Source organism: Corylus avellana, chromosome ca4, assembly GCF_901000735.1.
Source record: "Corylus avellana chromosome ca4, CavTom2PMs-1.0".
Lineage (NCBI taxonomy): Eukaryota > Viridiplantae > Streptophyta > Magnoliopsida > Fagales > Betulaceae > Corylus > Corylus avellana.
The window spans coordinates 13,326,932-13,348,723 of record NC_081544.1 but is presented as its reverse complement, the minus strand read 5'-3'; the positions used below and the strand labels follow the sequence as shown (position 1 = coordinate 13,348,723).

The 21,792-nt window shown below is 34.5% G+C and overlaps 1 protein-coding gene across 1 annotated transcript; it reads right to left on the bottom strand.

Moving 5' to 3' along the window:
* Positions 1-8,393: 8,393 nt before the first annotated feature.
* On the bottom strand, positions 8,394-18,410 carry LOC132176997 (probable protein phosphatase 2C 9). The gene is made up of 6 exons (XM_059589171.1): positions 18,120-18,410; positions 17,899-18,002; positions 15,967-16,203; positions 15,145-15,421; positions 8,966-9,120; positions 8,394-8,891 (listed from the first exon to the last, which is right to left on the bottom strand). Exons 2-6 carry the CDS (start codon positions 17,926-17,928, stop codon positions 8,751-8,753), a joined length of 840 nt encoding a protein of 279 aa, XP_059445154.1. The 5' UTR covers positions 17,929-18,002; positions 18,120-18,410; the 3' UTR covers positions 8,394-8,750.
* Positions 18,411-21,792: the final 3,382 nt, after the last annotated feature.

The window sequence follows — 21,792 nt, the reverse complement described above, 5'->3', positions numbered from 1 at the left end:
GTTTCCCCATTCTCAGTTCGCATCTTGGGAGTGGAGCCCAATAAAACATTAGCTTGCTCAAGTAACTTGTCAAGGTCTAGGTCACATCCAAATTGAGCAAAGCACTTTCCCAATGGGTCCTTCGGACTTGGCTCATCAACAGTCTCAACAATTTTCTCTCTCCCAATTGGGGTGGTGGTTTGGACATGCTCATGACAAGGATTGCTGGAATCATCCTCAACAATCATGTAGTGCCTTTCAGCCATCAATTGACTTTGAAGCTCTTCTTCCTCTATTCTGGTGAGTTCAGCAACTAAATGACCAAGCTATCCTTCCAAGTTTTCAATTGCTTGAGTGTTGGCCATGGCTGCATTCTTCACTTCATTTATGGCTCAGGAATTGACCATGGGGGCATTTTTAAGCTCTTGCAAGGTTTGGCCATTAGACTGTATGAACGCTTTGAGGGTGTTTTCCAATGATAAATCTTGTGGAGGATAATTGCAGGGTGAAGGGGTAGAGGATTGGTTTTCGAACTGCGGATATTCAGGATGGTGCAGTTCATCAAATTGGGGAGCATAATTTCCCGTAGCATTAGCTTGCCACGAGAAATTAGAATGGTTGTTCCAGTCTGGGGTGTAGCAATTGAAATTTGATTCAGACTCCGGATTGGAGAAGTTGGTGTTCATTTGCTCATGTGAAAAATTGGAAAATTGTCCCCAAGATGGACAATTACCTGAACTATGATAAGGGTTAGAGCAGTATGAACATGGTCCATGTGGGTGAAAATGGAGAGGATAGTTGGTAGGAGCGAGTGTCCTACAACTAAGAGTAGCATTAAAATTACCTAAAGGAAAATTCATGCTTATCCTCACTCTTCAAATAAAACACACTTCCACATGAAACATTAACCAATTTTTTTTTTTTAATAAATAAAATAAACAAAAATACCAAAAATTAAAAACAAAAAAACTCACAAAACGGACCAAACATAAGTTTGGCAAAATTCAAGTTGCTGGCCCGTTTTGGTGCAGTCTGCAAAGGTGCGCTAAGCGCAGGTGATGTGCGATCGAGCGTAGATGGGCACAGGGTGTGCGCACGCGCGCAATTGCGGAAGCGTTGATTGCCGGGACGCAGGATGCTTGCTGCGTTAGGCTCGAATGCGCTCGAGCACAAGTGATGTGCGATCGAGTGCTTTGGCAGGGACTAATTCCTCCGACAAAACTGGGACAGAAACAAAAAAACACAACTTTTTCTCTTTTTTTTTTTTTTTTTAGTAACTGTAAATAGAAGCAAATAAAGATAAAATAAAAAGAAAAATAAAAAGAAACAAATTGTAAAAAGAAACTAACTAGTAGAAAAATAAAATCAATTTAAACAAAAATCAATTTTCAAAAAAACAGACAATTTCCCGGCAACGGCGCCAAAATTTGATGTACAAATTTAATTGTACTCACAAGCACACGAGTCGTGTGCAATATAGCGTGTGTGCAAGTGCGAGGTCGATCCACAGGGAATTGTGTTTGTGAAATTTAATTTCCATCTAAATCAATTATATCTTAACCTAGTTCCGAATGATTTTGATTTTGAAAATAAATAAACATAAACTAAATAAAATAAAAATAATCAAAAGATAAACGACTAAGGTTTTAGAATTCACCTCACCAAATCAAAGCATACATTCTCATGTTTTCATTCATGCATCCGACAAACAATTAAACCCTATATATGTTCTATTGTTTTTTATAAACCAATTGAATCATTCGATGAATCCATCCGTTAAAAGAATCACAACGAATATTTAATTGAGATCAAATCATCCACTGTATCCGTAGATCACAATGGATATTAGTCTCAATCCAATCATTCGATGTACCCCCAGACGAAACACAACGAATATCCAACATTTTCACGATTTATAAACAACAATCATTCACAATTTTGTCACATAATTGAATTGAAACGAACATATATTACATTAAACGACGGATTTGTATGAACAAAACATAAAAATATAAAACTAATCAATGGCGAGGCTTCATCTTCAACCTTGGTTGAAGATTTAGCCTCTCATGACAAAAGAAATCATAAAAAAAACTAAATTACTTCATTAAAATTAAAAACGTACAAAAGAATTCGAGCTCCAAGCTACAAAAACCCAAAAAACACGAAAAACAACCAAGAACGGCGCCCCCGACACGTCTCCGACTGTTTACAATGGAAAAGAATGATATTTATACGCTAATTTTAGTGTTTTAACGCTGCCAAGTCAGCCGAGTGCGCTCGATCGCACTCGTGCAACATGTATGTTGCTGCGCAGGGCGCAAGTGTGCTCTATCGCACTAAACATGCGCTCGAGTGCACTTCCATTCAGAATTTGCCTACTCTTGTGAATATGAATTTGTAGATCTTTGAATTAGCTTTCCAATTACACCAAGATCACCTCAATCCAAGCTATACAACTCAAGATATGGCCTTTTTAGTGGGACTCGTCGAGTACGAATCATCGCTCGATCCCAATTTGCTACCAATGCTCCATGAAGTGTCTTAAGCCCCAGAATGAGTTGCAACTATCACCTTAAAGCCGCATTTCTCTCTTAACAACCTGCAAATCACTAAAACACGAAAACTAACTAAAAACATCATAAATTAACACAGCTAAGAGCTTAACAAACATAAGTTAAGGGCCCCAAATATACAATATTTGGCACTTATCATGAGTAAAACCCTACAATTTTCTAGGTTTACTAGTTTGTCAAGGAGTTCTAAATCCTATAAATAGACCTTTTAGCCTCTAGGAATAAGTATGGAGAAAGAGGCACAAGTTCTAGAAAGGAACTGAAGGCTAGATCAAGAGGAATTTGGGTTTTTCTTCTCTTCCACATTTTATCTTTATTATGTAGTTTATATTTTCTTTAGGGCTAGATTGAAACCCTAGTCATGTCTTTTTAAGATTGCAATATTGGCGCCTTTGCTACAATTATATTTTGGTATATTTAACTTGATTAATACTTGTTATCTTGTATTCCTCATATGTGTTTGCCTGATCAACATATGCATGTGGTATGGACTAGTTAGTTAAATCAATTTGGATAACCGAGTCTTGGGTTTAATAAAAGTAACAAAAGATATCCACGCTGGATTCTTGGGTTAATCAACATAGGGAATCGGGAGTAGACACCCATGCCCTAGGCCTCATGTGTTTGTCGATTTTCGCAGATTTATGATTTCTTAAAGAACAACTTAGTAGACACCCATGCTAAATCCTTTAAGAAAAAAAAGAATTAGAGTAGATACTCATGCCTAATTTGTTGCTTAGGGAAATCAATAGCTTTAGGAGTAGACACACATACCCTTAGGTTAGAAAAACATTAGATATACTAGTATAATTGGTGCATTGGCTTATTATTATCTTAATTAGTCTGATTAGTGGTAGATATCAAAACCCTAATCCTTTTTAATTTTGGTTTATCTTTTATTTTATTTCTTTTTATTAAATTCAATCGTGACAATTGAATTTTATATGTGTAATTAAATAGGAATTTATTTCTAAACATAATTTACCAATCCTCGTGGGAATGATCTCGTATTTGTCTGCTATATTATCGTTTGATCTTGTGCACTTACGAGTAAAACATACTAAGTATTTGCCTATTAATTTAGGTGGGTATTTGGCACAACATCCAACATATCTAGATTGAGAAAGAACCTTCCCCGGAGCTGCTTGGCACTTGTTTTTGAGCTTGTTGTCCTCCGAAAATGTTGTCGTGCAATGCCATGATTTTCTCTTTGTCAAACTGTTGAGAGCCGTTGGTAAAACGTTCTTCATGCCTGCTCCTGGTGATAATATACAACCCATCATTGTGGCATTACCACTTTTGACTCTTTTCACGAACATGTATTTCTTCATAATTGACTTTGTGGATATTAACTACTTTGATTTAAGCTTATTTTATATTATGATCAATAGTATGAAAATCTAACGTTTAATCAATTATGTGAAATAACTCTAAAGTAGCCTAATGTTGTGTTTGCATATATATATATATATATATATATATATATATGTTAGAGAGGTAAAAATAAGAAGAATATCTTTATACTCAATTCTTTATTGGTGTTTTTGGAATTGAAAACAATTCATAAATAAAAAATTGTATAATTTCAAATTAGCTTTCCAACACAGGCAAGTTTGTCTTCATCCGATTTTGAAATCAAAAGTTATGATAATTTACACTACCTAGGTCAATGTTGGACAACATGAATAATCTTGAATTCTCATATCTTGAATCTACGTTTTCACCTACTTAACTCTAAACTTAAAACTTACAATCAAATATGTTTTGACACTGAATTTGCCAACACTAAAAACTAGCAAGTATGTAAAAAGGATGAGGAATATCACTTACCTCTTAGTTGAAAGTAAGCCGAACGGCTTCTAAAAACTTGAACATGCTTAGCCTTAAACACTTTATAGTCTAGACATACTCTAAGAGCACTAATTATCATTCCATTCCGTTCCCTAAATGTAAGGAAAAATCCTAAAAAATCACATGCAACAGACTTGCATAGTGTTCCCTAAACCAAGGGAACCAATATAGGTGCACTTTTGCTTCCCTTAAGATTATTTTAATATAAAAATGCTCTCTCTTTCCTCTATATTTCTTATTTGAAAGAATATGGAAATGGTTTTATCTTTCCTCTCTCTTTCCCCTACCATTTATTTGAAATAATATTTAAATGGTATAAGAAAATGATAAGAGAAACTATTGTGAAGTTTATTTGAATAAAGAAGTAAAAAGTAGATTGGTTCCGTAAATTTGAGAAAAATTTAAGGGATACTACTACTAATCTGAGTATAGCACTCAATAAAGTAAATAAGAGGTTTATTACTAGTGGGATTAAATAAGTAAACAAGTGGAATTAATAAAATGAAAGAACACTTAGAAATAACTCTATAAACATTCGATTTTATGCCTTAGGTTCGAACTAGGAGGTTTTCAGTTTGAACGGGAGTTTGCAATGAGCTCCGTTCTAATCTCCGTTCCAAACTAGTTCAAATGGAGAGCTCCAGTGGTGTTCTAGAACCATTCGTTTCGATTCTATTCTAAACTCAATCCGAACGGGAGTTTTCAAAATGCTCTATTCTAAATTTTGTTCCAAGTCGGGTTCAAACGGAGGAGGGTGTTTTCAAGCTAAGCCGAGAGGTCTATTGAACAGAACAGAACTATCTTTGTGTGTCTGGTTCAAACAAGCATTTTGCCAATTCGAACAGGACTTTGATGTGATGACTGGTTCGGAATGAGCATTTATCAGTTCGAACAAAAAGTTAGGAGTAGCGCTATCAAATTGAGTCATTATTGAGGATGGAGATGTAAATAAACCTTAAATAAATCAGTATGTTCGACAACCCGCTTGACACTTGTTTGGTTTAGCTTGACTCAAACTCGACCTCGACACAGTAAAAACCTACTCGTTACTGTAAAAACCCGCTCAATTAGTAAAGGATACATACTCGGCTTGATCAAGAAACTCGCTACAAGCTCATGAGCTCAGCTCATTTAAAGCTCAACCGGATTGCTTGCTCAGCTCACTAGCCCGACTAATTAGCTCATATATATAGTCAAATTTGTATAAAGGTTGTTCAAAAAATTTAGGTTTAAACTCTACTTGGATTATACATTAAAGAATTTAGTAGTCTAACTCGAGCTCGAATAGTATTCTCAACAAGCTAGAGTTTGAGCTTGAGCTCGCCCAAGCTTCCAATGAGCCGAGCTTGAACATTTCATATCCCAACTTGAATAAGCATCCTCATAAACGAACAAATCTTGAAATCTTAAAGCTCAACTCCACTCAACCTAATTATAGCCCTAATTGAGGAGATCACTCCGAAGATAACCGGAGCTTATTTGAGTTTCAGTACAATTATTATTTACATTAAGATCCTCCACAATCTCGATTATTTCACCATAAATTTTATATGCTTAAAAATAGAAACATATGTACTCAATAATGAATCACTTTATATATAAAAAAATATATAATGACTCACTTTTAATACATTTGCTATGTAGCGTCAAGATTGAACAAATGACAACTTCTTGTTAATGAATTAATTTATTACAAATATTCGATTATATAAAATGAAAATTAAAACATATAACATATACGATGATCAAAAATTGATAATAATAATTAGTCTTGAGAAGAAGAAAAAAAAGTAACAATCAAATCAAATAAAAATATCTTAATAAATGACTAATTTGATTAAAAAATAAAGAAGAATAAATTGTTATATAAAACAATTTATCAATTGAAGGAGGATTATCAAGTGATCTTTTCTTCTAGTGGGATAGGTCCTTATTGCCGTCTTTCGGTCCATATTTTAGTGACTAACCTTGTAAGTAGGTGGACTACCACGTAAGTTTATAAAAATTTGGGGTAATTATCTTTTTGCCCCATGAACTACCACTCGATTACCATATACCCCTATCAATTACCAACTTTACATTACGACCCCATCAAACTACCATTTCGTTACCGAAACCCCCTCTTCCATCAATCAAGGTCGTTAAGTCGGACGATCAACCCATCATATGCACGTAAAGTTGGTAGTTAATGGGGGTATATAGTAATCAAGTGGTAATTCATGGCGGGAAAGGATAATTACCCAAAAAAAAAAATGCATATGCATTCAAGGCATGTGACGCGCACGTTATGGGTTAACTGTCCGACTTAACTACTTTGACTAACGGAAATGGGGTTTTGGTAATTAAAGGGTAATTTGATGGGAGTTGGTAGTTGATGCAGGTATATGATTATCGAGTGGTAGTTCATGGAAGGAAATGATAATTATCCCTAAAAATTTATAGTAAAAGTTATAATACCCATAGCAATACCTATTTTCATGTACTACCACTTGAGTTATAAAATATTGTAGTACAAATTGTAAAACCCTAGCATTTCCAAAGTCCCAAAACTGAAACTAAACGTGTTTCATAATATAAACTAGAATGTCCTCATAGGAAATGTGTTTGAATTTTGAAAAAAAAGTAATAATAAAAATCCAAAATAAAATAAAATAAAAGGGGAAAAAAAAAAAAAAAAAAAGATCTGATTTGTATTGCAATACCATATAATATATATTATTTGGTTAATCAGCTTCACAAATTAATAAAATTGAAATGTAGCAAAAAAACTACATATGGCATTTTTTTTTTCTTCTAGTTGAATACAAAAAAAAGGGTTACAAGAGATAATCATTTTCACTCTCAATTCGAAAGGAAGAGAAAGTGGAAAATCCTACAATTGAAAAAAGAGTGGGCTTCCTAACAATAGACCCAAAATAAAATAAAAGAGTGCAAAAATGCATTAAAAAAATGTAGGAAATAGGTCAAAAAATTGATCCGATTCTCTCAAGAGTTAGCACAAAGCGGTTACAAGAGCAAATAGGTCATAGATTAAGGCGAACCTATCTAAACCTTCACATAAAAACCCACCGAAAGGAGGCTAAGAGGTAAATGCACTGTCAAAGTCCGAATCAGGTACCGAAGAAGAACAAGGAACTAACACAAAGAATGGATCAAAAGTCTCCACAACTGATCTAACCAAAAAAACTAAATGGAGACAAGAACCTAAAAAAATAAATAAATAAATACAAAAGAAATACATGAACACAACAAAACCAAAAAACAACAGCAGTGGCCAAGGCACAGGAGACGAGGCACACTAGCTGGCACATGGGACACATGCGTTGGCGAGTGAAATCCATGGGCTGGCACGTTGTGGTCGAATCGAAGCATGGAGGGCAACATTGGGAAGACAGGGAGCATGGTGGATAGGCAAGTGGTAGGACAAAACTGGCTGAAGAGAGTAATCTAACTTTAAAAAATTAAGATTTAGAAACCCAATCAATTCCGAGGAGATAACAAGCGGCACAACACGATAGAGGGTTGGCGGAGGCAAAGTAATGAAGGCTAAGCGCTAGGTATGGAGAAGGCTGAAGCTTCTGGTCTGTTCGAAAATGGCAAAAACAAAGCAAATAACACTAGTGGGAGAGAGAATGAAGAAAGAAAGGTAGAAAAAGGGGAGGAGGAGAGGAAAAAAATCCATTCCTCCTCCCCTAAAAGCCCTCACAAGTAGAGAGAAGTAGAGCCTCTCTCCCAAAAAAAAGAGAGAGATGCCGTTTATAATTTTTGTGAATTGTTTGCTTGCTTCAACTATATATGGTAATTGATAAGCACACAGTGAGGACCACCAATTTTAAGGGTGATATCCCCAATTCCTAAAACAATCTCTAAGCACATAAGAAACAGCTTGTGGTCTAAACTTGTTATAATCACAAGTTTGCCCATCACTTTAAACATTTACTAAGCATACCCTAGAGGGGAGTTATTCCTGGTAGGGGCATTTCAAAAGGTTATAATACATTCTTTGTTCATTGTAAAAATTGCATACATCCCATGCAGTTGTTGTTCTGTATATAAATTTATGGCAGCCTCCACGCTGCTTTTTAAGTTACAATGCAAATTACAAAGAAAAATAATGGTACTAATCTACACATCAAAGAAATGAAATATCAAATCACACAACCCTAAACACAAGAAATTTATACAGAGGAAAAGGGATAAATAACCACCTATTTTAAAGCAATTCCGAACTTATGTGGGATTTCATGAGATTTCCGCACTGGTGTTGGCCTATAGAGCTGCATCCATCTTGAAAATCCTCGATGTACAAATTCTGGAATCTACAGAGTAATTTTTAATTATATTTTACGCCTTGAAACGGACTACGATGCAGGAGATGTCATCCTTACTCTCCCTCTTCAATGCCTCGGCAGCTAGTAGCTTGGCTGCCTTCTGTGGGTCCTTCGTCTTTTTTGCAATATCAACTGCCTCTTGATTAGCCACGACCTGGATTGGTAGAAATCAAACAAAAAAGATAAGCATCAGCATCACCATGTCTTGGAGAGAGAGAGATGGATCACCTTCCATAAACCATCACTTGCAAGTATGAGAAAATCAGTCTCCGGGTCGATATCAGCATGTTGTATATCGGGATCAGATCGTAAATGTGATTTGAGGTTCTTGTCTCCAAAAGCTCGAGAAACTGCTAGCTGGCCGTTCACTCTTGCAACATCTCCTAATATAATAAGCAACATGGAGAGAAATTGTTTGACATTCAGATTGAACACATGGGTAACAAATATTATACTTTACACAGGGCAACTGATTAGAAGTATAAGACAAGTTAGGAGAGAAAAATAACTTTCAATAAATATACCAAAACCTTTCAATAGAATAACGAGAGAAACCTAATGTAATAAAACATAAACCATTTGCTGCCATCAGCGTTTTATGAATGCTGCCTTCAGTATATCATATAATTCGGATCTTTCTATTCTACTCTCCCGTAAGAAATTACTTGTCTTCACGATCATCTGACTGACCTTACTTTAAGATTATAAAATTATTCCAAAGGTTAGGTACTCTAATGCGCAACATTTTGCTTCATCAAGCAACAACGACAATCTTTCTCCATCTGATAGTTGGTCATGTTCAACCCCATTGGTTCAAAAGTGTCAACTGGGACGTGGACTACATGACTTGCGAAACTTACACCACAATATATCTGGTGTGCAGACCAAATGGATGCTCTTTTCACACGGTACATCCTACCAAAATTGACTAATTATTTTTTATAGGTAAAGATAATTTATTTATCAAATATCAGAGAGAATAACCTAGGTACACATTTTGTTTTTGGTAAGTACCTAGGTACACATGCTGCATAGTAAAGCATTCTCTTGAAATAACATCCAAGAATAAAATGAATCCAAAAATTCGGTGTAGTTGATGGACTATTTCTATCTAACCCATCTCACACCAAATACCACAAAAATGAAAGGCCTTAACTTGATAGCAACTAGTAAAGGAAGTAACAAATGATCCACAGTCTCACCATTTCTCTCAAACATACAACACCAGTCCACATTCCATTTTATAAGATTATCAACTGCAAGTATTTTCCCCCACTTAGGATTCCAAACAGAGCTGTTAAATTTAGAAAGCTCCGTTAACTATGGCAATGCTAGTGCGTCCTCCAGGAGAAGGAAGGGCAGGATTATTGTGTCATAGTCTTTTGTGAAGGGATGAGGGTGTTTGGTTAGTGGGCTTTGTCTTGGTGTGTTTGTTTGAGGGTTTTGGGGTGGTTGTTTGGTTTTTCTGGGTGGGTGTGCTGGGGTTTTCTTTGGGCTCGTTTTCGCTTTGGGCCCCTTTGTATACTTCGTGTGTAATTAGGGGCGCCTCTCGCTTTTCTCCTTCTTTAATAAAACTTCTTATTACTTATAAAAAAAAAAAAAAAAAAGGATTCCAAACAAAGAAAGCTAACTTTGAACATGGCTTCCTATGCCAAATAGCCTCCCAAGGTAAATGTGAACTAGCTATCCCTTTCAAGCCCTCATAGTGCCAGCAAACATTAAAAATACAATTTGTATGCCACTTCATCCACATTTTAGTATCCGTTCAACCACATATCCTAACTGAATAAAGCAATTCAAAGATAGAGTGATTCACACTCCCAACCTTGAACTGCTCTCACACAAATAGGATTCCAATGCACTGTACCAACTGTTGCTTCCACATATGCATTCTCAGCAGCATCTTTATTAGTAGCAATCAGCAAAAAAGTTCAGGAAAGAAAGATTTTTAACAGCTCGCAGCATACCAAAAATCATGCCAAAAGTAATTCCCCTAACATCATGAATCTGAAACTCAACAAATCTAGAAAAACTCTCAACCAATTCTAAACCCTTCCATGCTCCCACTCCATGTGTGCTTTCTAGCATACTGCCATTCCCCAACAAAGGGTGATTGAAAGTACACAGTTCTCTAATACACAGGCCTCAAACCCATATAGGTGAGCAAGAAATCCTCCAATCAACTAAATTGAACCTATTCTCCTCCACCATACCTCCCCAAAGAACTCCCGCTGCACCTTTTCGAATCTGTTGACTACACCTCACTGGCAGAGAAAAAAAAAAGATAACTAGGCAAGTTAAAGAGAGTACTTCAGATGAGTATAATTCTTCCTCCCTCAAAAAGATATAACTTCTTCCGCCACCCTAGTTTTCTCTCAGTCCTCTCAATAATTTGACTCAAAACAGATTGACTTAAAGGAAGAATCCAAACGCAAACCCTAATAAATTCATAGGTAAAGAGCTCACCTTTCAACCCAAGATAACAGCCAGCTCTTTTATTATTTAATTTTCAAAATAATTAAATATAGACTTTAGAAATTAGTAAAATCAAGTAGTATCTTTACTTGTTATTATGTTTAGGACGATATTTGCTTTAAATTTGATTCTCTTTTTTCCCCTTATGGTAGGAAAGGACGGAGTGAGGATTATCTTGCAACTCAGGTGAGTTTGAATCACTCCATATAAGCTAGAAACCAAGGGACTTGCCCTCCAAATTATGATCTAAAGATGGGACATCCAGAAACATTATACAAAGCAAAATAGAATGTCCCTTTATACTTAAACAACTATTACATGCAAGGTAAACATAATTGAAGATATATAATTGAAACATAATACATATTGGGGCATTCGAAAATTACCTTTACAAAATTATTTTGACACTTGACAAGAATAGGTTCACATATGACGGTGCATTCTTGACATGGAAGCTAGATGTTGGACTTTGTAATTTTGTTGACACTCTGACCCAGCAGACATAACAACCAAAGGATAGAAAATTTGTGGTTGCACATATACAGCCCATTGTTTCATTATAATTTCAAATATTGTTAATGTTTATGAATTGAAAAATGCAATTAATCTTTGTACTCTTTAAGTTAATATGACCTAACAATTACTGTACTTTATAACTGATAATGAAATGTGTTTGAGACCTAATGTCTGAAAGAAATATGCACATTTCGTAACTCATAAGTCTCTAGTATTAAAAACACTATTGCATATCTTATTACTTTTTGTACAATATACTAAAAACTCAAGTTCATCTTCCTATGTTACTCAATATGATACAACATGGAAAATAACAATTGACATCAGTACACATCAAATGCAGATTGGATGATTATGAGCATGAGATACTTAAAATTATCTGAAAATTGATCAACAGTTCTAGATCTTTGACGCAATCCACAAAAGTCTACAAGATAAATGAAAACTTTTGTAGCAAGAATAAGCTAAACAGAGGCCATAGAAAGCACATAAATTAGGAAAATGATGGAACAAAATACCAAGGGAAGAAAGAAGAATGCACCAAAATGCAGGTGGTGCACCAAATGCTGTCTATAAAACATAGTACTAGGCTTAGAACATACTATATTTTATAATGTTTGAATTCCAAAGTTTCGTAGTTCAACACTATGATTGCTATGACACCATTGCAAGACTACCGTGTCAAACACTTTATTAGAAGGCATAAAGGGGAGCAACCCAAGTACAGAGGGGCTAACAAGGAGGACTCACAATTAGGAAAAAGAGGAAGAACTAACGTTAAAAGAATGTCCACCAATATTTCATATCCCCTTGGAGACTGTTAAAAAGAGTTAACAGTTCATTGACGTTAAAATTATTTTTTCTTTTATAAGTATCGAAATATCATTAAAAGCCCAAGAGCAACCCAGATACACAAGAAGTACACAAGCATTTACCTTAAAATTATGCAGATTGATGATAATGTCATGCAATTTTTCAAGAGAAGCTTACCATAATGCAGAACTGCTTTACTATATGCAGTTCTGCATGCAAACAAATGTTAAAACATAATGTATTCGAAAAACACCTGCATAGCCATGTCCCTAAGGTGACCCTGTCATTTGAGGGCAGTGTAACTGAAATGTTTCAAAGGACAAGAAACAAAAGTTCAACATAAAATCCCTAATGCTCAAAATAAGAATCTATTATATGCTATATTGGAGGTAAGACGCACCTTCAATAAGTACGATTGTACTAACAGTCCAAGTGTTACCACCTTTTTGAGTGGACACGCCCAGAAACCTTATTTCGAAGTGACTTAATAATGATGGATTATCCCGAGACAACAGAGTTATTTAAAGAATCCATGTACATGTCTTTGTTCCAACCACCGCATAAGCCCCATACTCAAAATCTCAAGCAGATGAATAAAAGTCTTGAGAAAGTCAACGTAAATATTCCATTCCAGAAATAGAAAGTTCGAAACAATTGGTAAGTTTTTTTGGAGACTGGATGGTGTATTAACCACATGACAATGACCATCACTTCTTGAACACTCACTGTACACAAATGCGATGCACAAGTGGTAATGATTAATTTGGTGTGTGTGCCTATATGTGCATGTGACAAGTGTCTGTTGCAAAGTGACCACCTTGTATATGATTCCTTTTCTTATACAAATGAAGTATGATTTTAAAGAAGATCTATGGTTAGATTTTATGAAAACACTATATAAATGGGATAGTTAAACTAGAATAAGTAAGTTATTCATCAAAAAAAAAAAAAAAAACTGGAATAAGTAAATCATGCCATTGCTTTAGAAGTCAAACTAATATTATATGGAACCGTGGATGTGCGTGGAGAGAGACAGAAAGAGTCACATCCTCATCATGTCTTTCATTCTTTATGAGGATTTACATTTCAGCACATCTATATTGCATTATCATGTCCTCTTTCAATCGCAGAAGCAGTCATTGTTATTTTAAGAATTACCCCAGCTGGACAAAGATAGGAGGTCTTCTAATCCTATCAAAAAGATGGGGGGAAGTCTGAGAAATGCCAATGCTATAATTGCTCTCTGATTAAGTTCAATAAAGTTTCACCTAATTAAGAAAACTTCTTAAAGAAGTGAATATACACATTATGAAGAAGCTAATCTCTGGGGTTCCTAACTTACACTACCTCATCTTGATTTCTTCCCATTCCAAACTTTTGTATGCCACCAAAATGAACCTCTCAAACTTCATGGGAGGGCACCCATGAAACACATAATTGCATAAAGCATGATCACGAAGAGGCAAAAGCAAGGGAAAGTGAAGCACAGACACATAGAGATTCAAATGGTGCAGAACACGTAGCATACCTGCTAGGCACAATATAATTTTAAGGAATCAGATCTAAACATTTCGATCATGATCAAACAAGATGCATAATCATCCCAATTTTTTCAAAGTCTCAACTAATGCCATCAATTCTTTCTCAGGTTCATCTTTTCAGAGCTAATTTATATGCAACTTTAACAATCTTCACATAGATAGGACAGGCACCTTACTCTATAAGGATCTATAAGTCCTCCACTCTTCCAATCTTATTCGACTATGTGGTTCTTACCATCACTTTTCAAAGCAACTCGTCCACTTCAAATTAATTTGTACAATCTGTGTGATATGCAAGTAATTGACAAATAAACATGTAACCCCCGGTCCCACATTGGAAAGATGAGTAGTAGCCTACATAAAGTTGGTAGTTTATAAAGATAATCATTAGTATTAAGTCTCATATTGCCTAGTTACTAGGTGAAATTGAGTTTTATAAAGAATTCTAAGAAAGCTCCAAATTGACTAGTCATTTTAGGGTGATAGTGCAAATGTGATTAGCGTTTTTCCCTGGATCATTATTAATGGTATCAAAGCCACCTAGTAACACTAGACTATCTGGTACTAGAGCACAGCATAAAGTGGCATTGACGACATTAGGAATTTAAGAGGGGGAATTTGTAACACCCAAGTCCCATATTGGGAAGATGATGAGTAATTCACGTAGAATTGGTAATTTATAAAGATAGTCATGAATGCTAAGTCCCACATTGCCTAGCTACGATGTAAAACTGGATTTTATAAAAAATTTTAGGGAAGCTCCAAATTGACTAATATTTTTGTGGTGATAGCGCAGATGTTGTTAGCGCTTTTCTCTTAGCCGTCACAAAACAGGATCAAGAACACTTGGCCATACAAAAAATTGTAGAGCCATAAGTTCGATCCAAGGAAATAACAGGATGTAGGTGAGACCACTTGCAGAAATATAATACACAACACCATACACGCTGATGATGCACTAGAACCTCCCCCACCACCATACACGCCGATGATGCACTACTCCCAAAAAAAGAAAAAACACATGCACACATAGGCCATAGGCCTAGGGACATGTAAAAGAACCTGGCATGTTTGAGACAAAGCCCCCTCTATTCTCGATGCTGCCCCGCTCAGTGTTGGGCTCATGATCGGTGGTCATCTGTATTGCCTGCCCCCTTTTGGAAAGAACTCCACGTGAATCTCCAACATTTGCTATCCATAACTTCCGACCATTTAATAGAATTGCAGTGACTGCAGTGGATCCACCTCGCCCCAAGTCAGGACTGTGTGAGAGAATAGCCTGGTCTGTTCTCTCATAGGCTTTAGAAATGGACCTGCTGGGATCAATCCAAAACTCCTCCTATAGTTTATCATAAAACAAAATGTCAGTACCTTTCTCAAATCAGCATTTGTAAAAGGGCACTTAGATCTCACTAGAATATTCAATCCATCTTTTACCATAATATTGGTGCGAAATTGATCTTCTTCTTTTTTTTATAAGTAATAACTAATCTTATTAAAAAGTGTAAGGCGCCCCTAAGCATACAAGAAGTACACAAAAAAGACACCAAAACATGAAGACCATATTGATCTTCTTAAATCCATTTCTAATATTTCTCTTCTTTTTCTAAAAGGATAGGTAAAGGATAATAAATTTATTATCTTTATGGAACAATCATAATTACGGTGATTGCTCTGATATAATCAATTTTTTAATTGATAAGTTAAACATGCACTCAATGGGTTTTGAACCCACAACCTCATCCTCCACCCTAATCTCTGTGAGGAGGAATTGCCGAGCTAATCACTTTTAATGCAACAAAAGAATCAAAAAGGTATTTTCCCCTTGAGCCCTAAAGGAAAGGATCGAAACAAATAATGCCACAATTTAGATCTAATACTCACATCCTTTAAGATATTAGGAAACAGATGCTTTTGTAGATAGGCTGGTACGCTATCTCCCAAATGCCCATCATATATAGCAAAAAGTCCAAGCTCATGTCCTTGGTCGTGAACAAACTTTGCAACATGGTAATCCTCCATGGGATGATTTGCTTTCCCTTTAACTAGGCTAAAGCCATACTTGACAGGGCCCTGATGGCTCTTGCCCTTGCCAGAGCTACATGAAGAACGTCCTCCAACCTAAAGACAAGGAAAAGGCATCCAAATAACTCTTGCATAGTTCATACAGGAAAGAAGATTGGAACAAAATATGAATTTCAATAACAAGACATATATAACTATGCAGAAGTAAAATGATTTACTTAATGAAATGGACTCTGAGTTTAACCCAATAATACATAATACATCTGAAAATTTCAAGCTTTGTGGGGATTCACCACATTTTCAGCATGATAAAACTGGTAAAGCCATGGGCTTGCAACCAGATGATTTACCCCATTCTCAATACCAGCATCAGTTTTTATCAAAATCTCCTAATCAAACAATCAAAAGTTGACCTTCAACCAAGGGATAAAATATGAATTTCAAAAACAAGATATATACATCTAAGCAGAAGTAAAAACTTTTATTTCACGAAATGGCTCTAAAGCTAATTACCCAATAGTATATGATTTATCTAAAAAATTCATGTTTAGCAGGGATTTGCCACATTTTTGGTGGGATCCTTGTAAAGCCATGAGCAGGCAAAACAGATGATGTCCCATTCTCAGTATCAGCATCACTATTCTACCAAATTCTACCCATTAAGTACATAAAAGATGATCTTCAAACCAAGATAAAAGCTGCAATTGTGTCAATGAAAAAAAAGATAATAGATAAATAGGAAAGCATTCGAGCCCACCTTTTCTGGCAGCTTATCATTGTGGTTGCAACATTAATGAGACATGTCATGAAACACTAGCATTGCATGAGAACCATAAGGCTATGTTCCCAATTTTACTTAATGTAAAAAGTGACATCTCCAATCCAAAGAGGAAGCCACTTCCACAATTTTGAAGGAAACATAATATACCTAACAATTTCTGAATGTTTATCTGGTGCAAGAAACACTACTGGTGTTATTCCCACCATTTACAGGACCTCGCAATTCCAAGAGCATCAAAAGTTTTCCACAAAACTGTGAGGAAATGGGAATTTTTATTTTTTGACAAAAGTATCAAATGAAAAACGGCTTTCTTATTTAGAATGTGCATAAATGAAAGATGATACGGTAAAAGTGCCTTTGAGATTATGCTTCTGACACTGTTTTCAAATACTTGCCTAAATATGGCATTTTACCTGAAATGTCAATAGGTTTTTGGCATTATCATTTCCTATATTTGCTTACTTGGCTAACAAAAGTACAAGTGAAAACAAAGAAAATGCTAAAAATCCGTTTACCTAATATATCGTTTACCTAATATATATAACATCTTTAAGCACCTTTCTTCTCTTTCCCTCATATTTTTCTTGCAAAACAAATAGAGAATGGGGAGGGGGTACCAAGATGTTGAAAAATTTGGTCATCCTTATTCTGAAACTTCGTAAATATTCAAAATTTCCAAAAACACATCTCAGTAACCCGAATAAACTAAAGAAAAGCATAAATCTTCCTTTTCCTGTTACTTACAAAGCAGACCTTTCCATTAAATTTAAGGTCTACATACAATCACCAAGTCTATAACAAGATAGATCAAGGGCCTTTTCCGAGCCTACAAAATTCCCAGCACGGAAAATACACGTATACATGTAAGCATATGTGTAAGTATTATAGACATAAAAAATAATAATAATAATAATAATAAAAATTATAAATTATAAATAAAAATTATAAATTAAAAAAATAAAATAAATAAAATAAAATAAGGTAAATAGAGGAGGAGGAGATATCCTTACCTGAGAATTGAAGCAACAGAAATTATCCATATAATTCAGCCCTACCTCACCTCCTTTCTCTCCCAGTCAACATCTACCTCTTCTGCCAATTTCCAACACACCACCTGCAAAATCAAAAACAAAATTCCGATCATCCAAACAACAACAACCCACCATAAAAAATCCCCTTAAATAGTCCAAGAAACCATAATCAAATAAAATCACCAAATTGGTATCTGTACCGATCCAACAAGCGCACAATTTTGCAGCAAAACGAGACAACAAACCACGCAGGACTAGAATTCCGAATTCCCAAGTCGTTTTCCAGAGAGATAACAACACCGGAGCCTCTTAGAACAGGAATATTGGTAGAGAATGATATAAATATGTATATCGATGCCTAACGAAGAAAGAATCGCTGGAGTAACCGTGTATCGTTTTGCTGGGGGGAGGAGTCCTCAAGAATGGCTGCCAAAAGGTATGTGTAGAGCTTGCCCTTATTGACTTTTTGCAGTTTTTGTTCGAGTGTTTCTTTGGTTTTATTGCTGACGCTATATGTTTGTTTGTTTTGATTATTACAGCTGTTTTCGAGGTTTCATATGCATAACCATTATTACTCTTTACGTTCATTTTATATTATATTTATCATCTCATTTTATATTATATTTGTCATATTATATTAATTAATGTGATATATTTTAATTAATTTTTTTATATTAATTAATGTGATATATTTTAATTAATTTTTTTTAACACCAATTAATATAGCGTATTTTAAATAATTTACAATTGATAAGAGATTTTTTGAGGAGCATGTAAGCCTAACAATTCTTGAGCATTTAGAACCCGTGATAGCAGAAGCTTTAGCAGTTTTTCATGCAACTAAATTTAGTAGGAACTTGAGGCTACAAAGATTTTTATGGAAGGAGATGTCCTTGAATGCAATGAGGTTCACAAGACGGACGAAATTTGAGTCGTTTTGGACAGGTAGTGGCACATATACGTGTAGTACTTGATTGAGTAATTTTAGGTGATCTACTTGTGTCCTACATGTATCCTATTAAAAATGATGTGGCTATTAAAATCATCATTTGATCAAAATTCAATAATGATCAATCACAAATCCAATGATGATTTTAATAGCTAAATCATTCTTTATAAAATACAAATAAGCCACCTAAAAACTTGATTTGATGCATAGATGATAGATTGGTCATATTAATAAAGAAGCTAATGATGCAGCACATTGTTTAATTGGACAAGCGGTTAAAAATGCCAAAGATGAGATTGAGATGGAAGATATTTCTCATTGTCTTTGTGATATTGTTGCTTAGAGCAACATGCTCCTTTTCGTGTTTGTGAATTATTGTTTATTTGTTTTATCCTTTAAAAATAAAAAATAAATAAAGAGGAGGAATCCTTTCCAAAAAAAAAAATTAAAAAATTAAAATAACACACCAATTTAGTCACTTAAAACTTCATCTTTAAAATTAATAATATTTATTTTATAGTCGGTCTTTTAAATTTATATATCTAATAATAAATGTTGAAATTAAAAGGAAAATCCTAGAAGCCGTCTCTTGACCCTTCTCCTTAGGAAACATACTTGGAGAGGAGGAGGGAGCATATCTGCTCTCTCCTCTTCCCCTTTTACTCTCCGCACCTACCCTCCCCTTCCCTTTTTTTATTTTTTTTTTATGTTTGTAGGTGTTTTCCAACCAAATCAGCAACTTCGAATCTAGATAGTTCGGTGTGAGGGGTTACCTCTCATGGCTTTAACTGTATTTGTACATGAGTTAGGGAGAGATTGAAGTTGTAACATCTCACCCCAATGACACACAATATTGTCCGCTTTTGGCTCCCCTCGAACCAGACTTCCCAGGAGGTCACCTATCCTGGTACTACTCCAGCGGAAGCACGCTTAACTGCAGAGTTCTGATGGGATCATGACCATCACGGCTTTAAAACTCATTGTTGTCATTAAGGGAGTAGTATACATTTAAGCACATCCTCATCTCCATACCCAGGCGATGTGGGACGTCACAAAAGTTATGGATAGTACTTGATTGTACGAATTTTTGTTTGCATCTATGATTTTGTAGCCTCATAATATGTAGCTATAGCTTTATACTTTGTGTTGTAAGAGTTTTTTCTCTATTCTATAAGAGTTTTATGCTAGTGATCTTTAACAAAATTATATATCTAATAATATATATAACATTAATATTAATAAATTTAAATAATATAGCACCATTAAATACACAAACCATTGAAATGAGCTAGAGAAAATTTTTTCCTTTAAAACAAATTGCATCAGCCAGTACAAAATAATAAATATAATAAATGAGTGCCAACAATCATAGACGAATAATACATACATTTGAGTTATTGAAGAATGGGGTTCTCTTTGATTTGGTAACCGTGTGGGTGTGGGTGTGGGTGTGGGGACCACTCCTTTAAAGTCAGCCAATAATTATTCAAACTCGGAGACCAAAATTTATTAATATTTTCATGGATCAGGATCTCTCACACACCAAACGTATTTTTTTAGTCCTTTTTTTATCCCCAAATCACCTGCTTACCCAATTGCGTTACGCACTGTTTGAACCAATGAAAAATATATTTCAAAACAGTTGCCAAACTATTTTAATTAACACTTTGTACCTTTTGTTGTTAAGGGATAACTCAATCGATTGTGAAGTACGTCTCATAAAGTAGAAGTCACTAGTTCAAATCTCTCTCATTTTTCCCTTGTGTGGACATGTAAAAAAAACAAAAAAAAAACACTTTGTACCTTTTTTAAAAACGACAAATACTTTTCAAATAATAAAGGAAAAAATGTAAAATTAGTCATTGTGGTTTACCTTATTTACAATTAACTTCATGTGGTATCAAAATAAACTCAAAGGTCCCTGAGGTATGCCAAAAATATAAGTTAATCTCTACAATCAAATTTCGTCTACTAATTTAACAAATTTCCTTAGTATGACACTGACTTAAATATGACAAGTATCACAATTATATTGGCTCTTATGTTTTACGCTATTAGAATCTATTAAGTCAGTGAACAAAATTTGACTATATGGACTAAATTATTTTTTTGACATACCTCGGGACCTTTGAGTTCATTTTGATACCACAAAGAGTTAATTGCAAATCAGGTAAACCACATGGACTAAATTTACATTTTTCCTAATAATAAATATATAAAAAAAAAAAATTGAGGGCCCATGCCCCTCAAACTATTACTAAATTGACAATCTCTTCTTAAACTTTCAATTGCAATAATATTCTTTTAAACTATTCAAAAAATTAACAATGTCCCGCCAAAAGACAACAAAAAGACAAAAGTGACCCTAAACTTTTTTTAATAAGACAAAAGTACTCTAATAAATTTGAAAAAATAAAATTATAACAAGAAAAAATCTTTAAGAAAAATAATTTTTTTAAAAAAAAAAAAATTTACACCCTAAATTTTTTATTTTTTATTTTATTAAAGTTATTTTCATCATTAGGGGATATTGTCAATTTTTGATAGTTTGAAGGGGAGTATGTGAACTTTTCTCAAAAAATTAAAACCTTTTTCACACTTTTAAATAAAATATTTTGAAAGCACCTGCTTATTTTTTCAAGCATGGAGGTTAACTTATTATTCATAAAAAGAATTAAAATAAATACCCAGTGGCCGTGCAGTCATTTCCAATTTTTTTTAAAGATTCAAATGTAGGTATTTGTGTAAATTTTGTTAAATCTTGACCGACGCCTAAATCTTTATAATATTTTAAAAAATATATATAGTATTTTGAAAATTTTGACACTGTTCCCTTAAGATTTAAGGAAAAATCTTATCAGAATGGTGAAATTGAAAAAAAAAATTAAAAGATGGCTACAAAAATTTGAGAGTTTTTTTTTTTT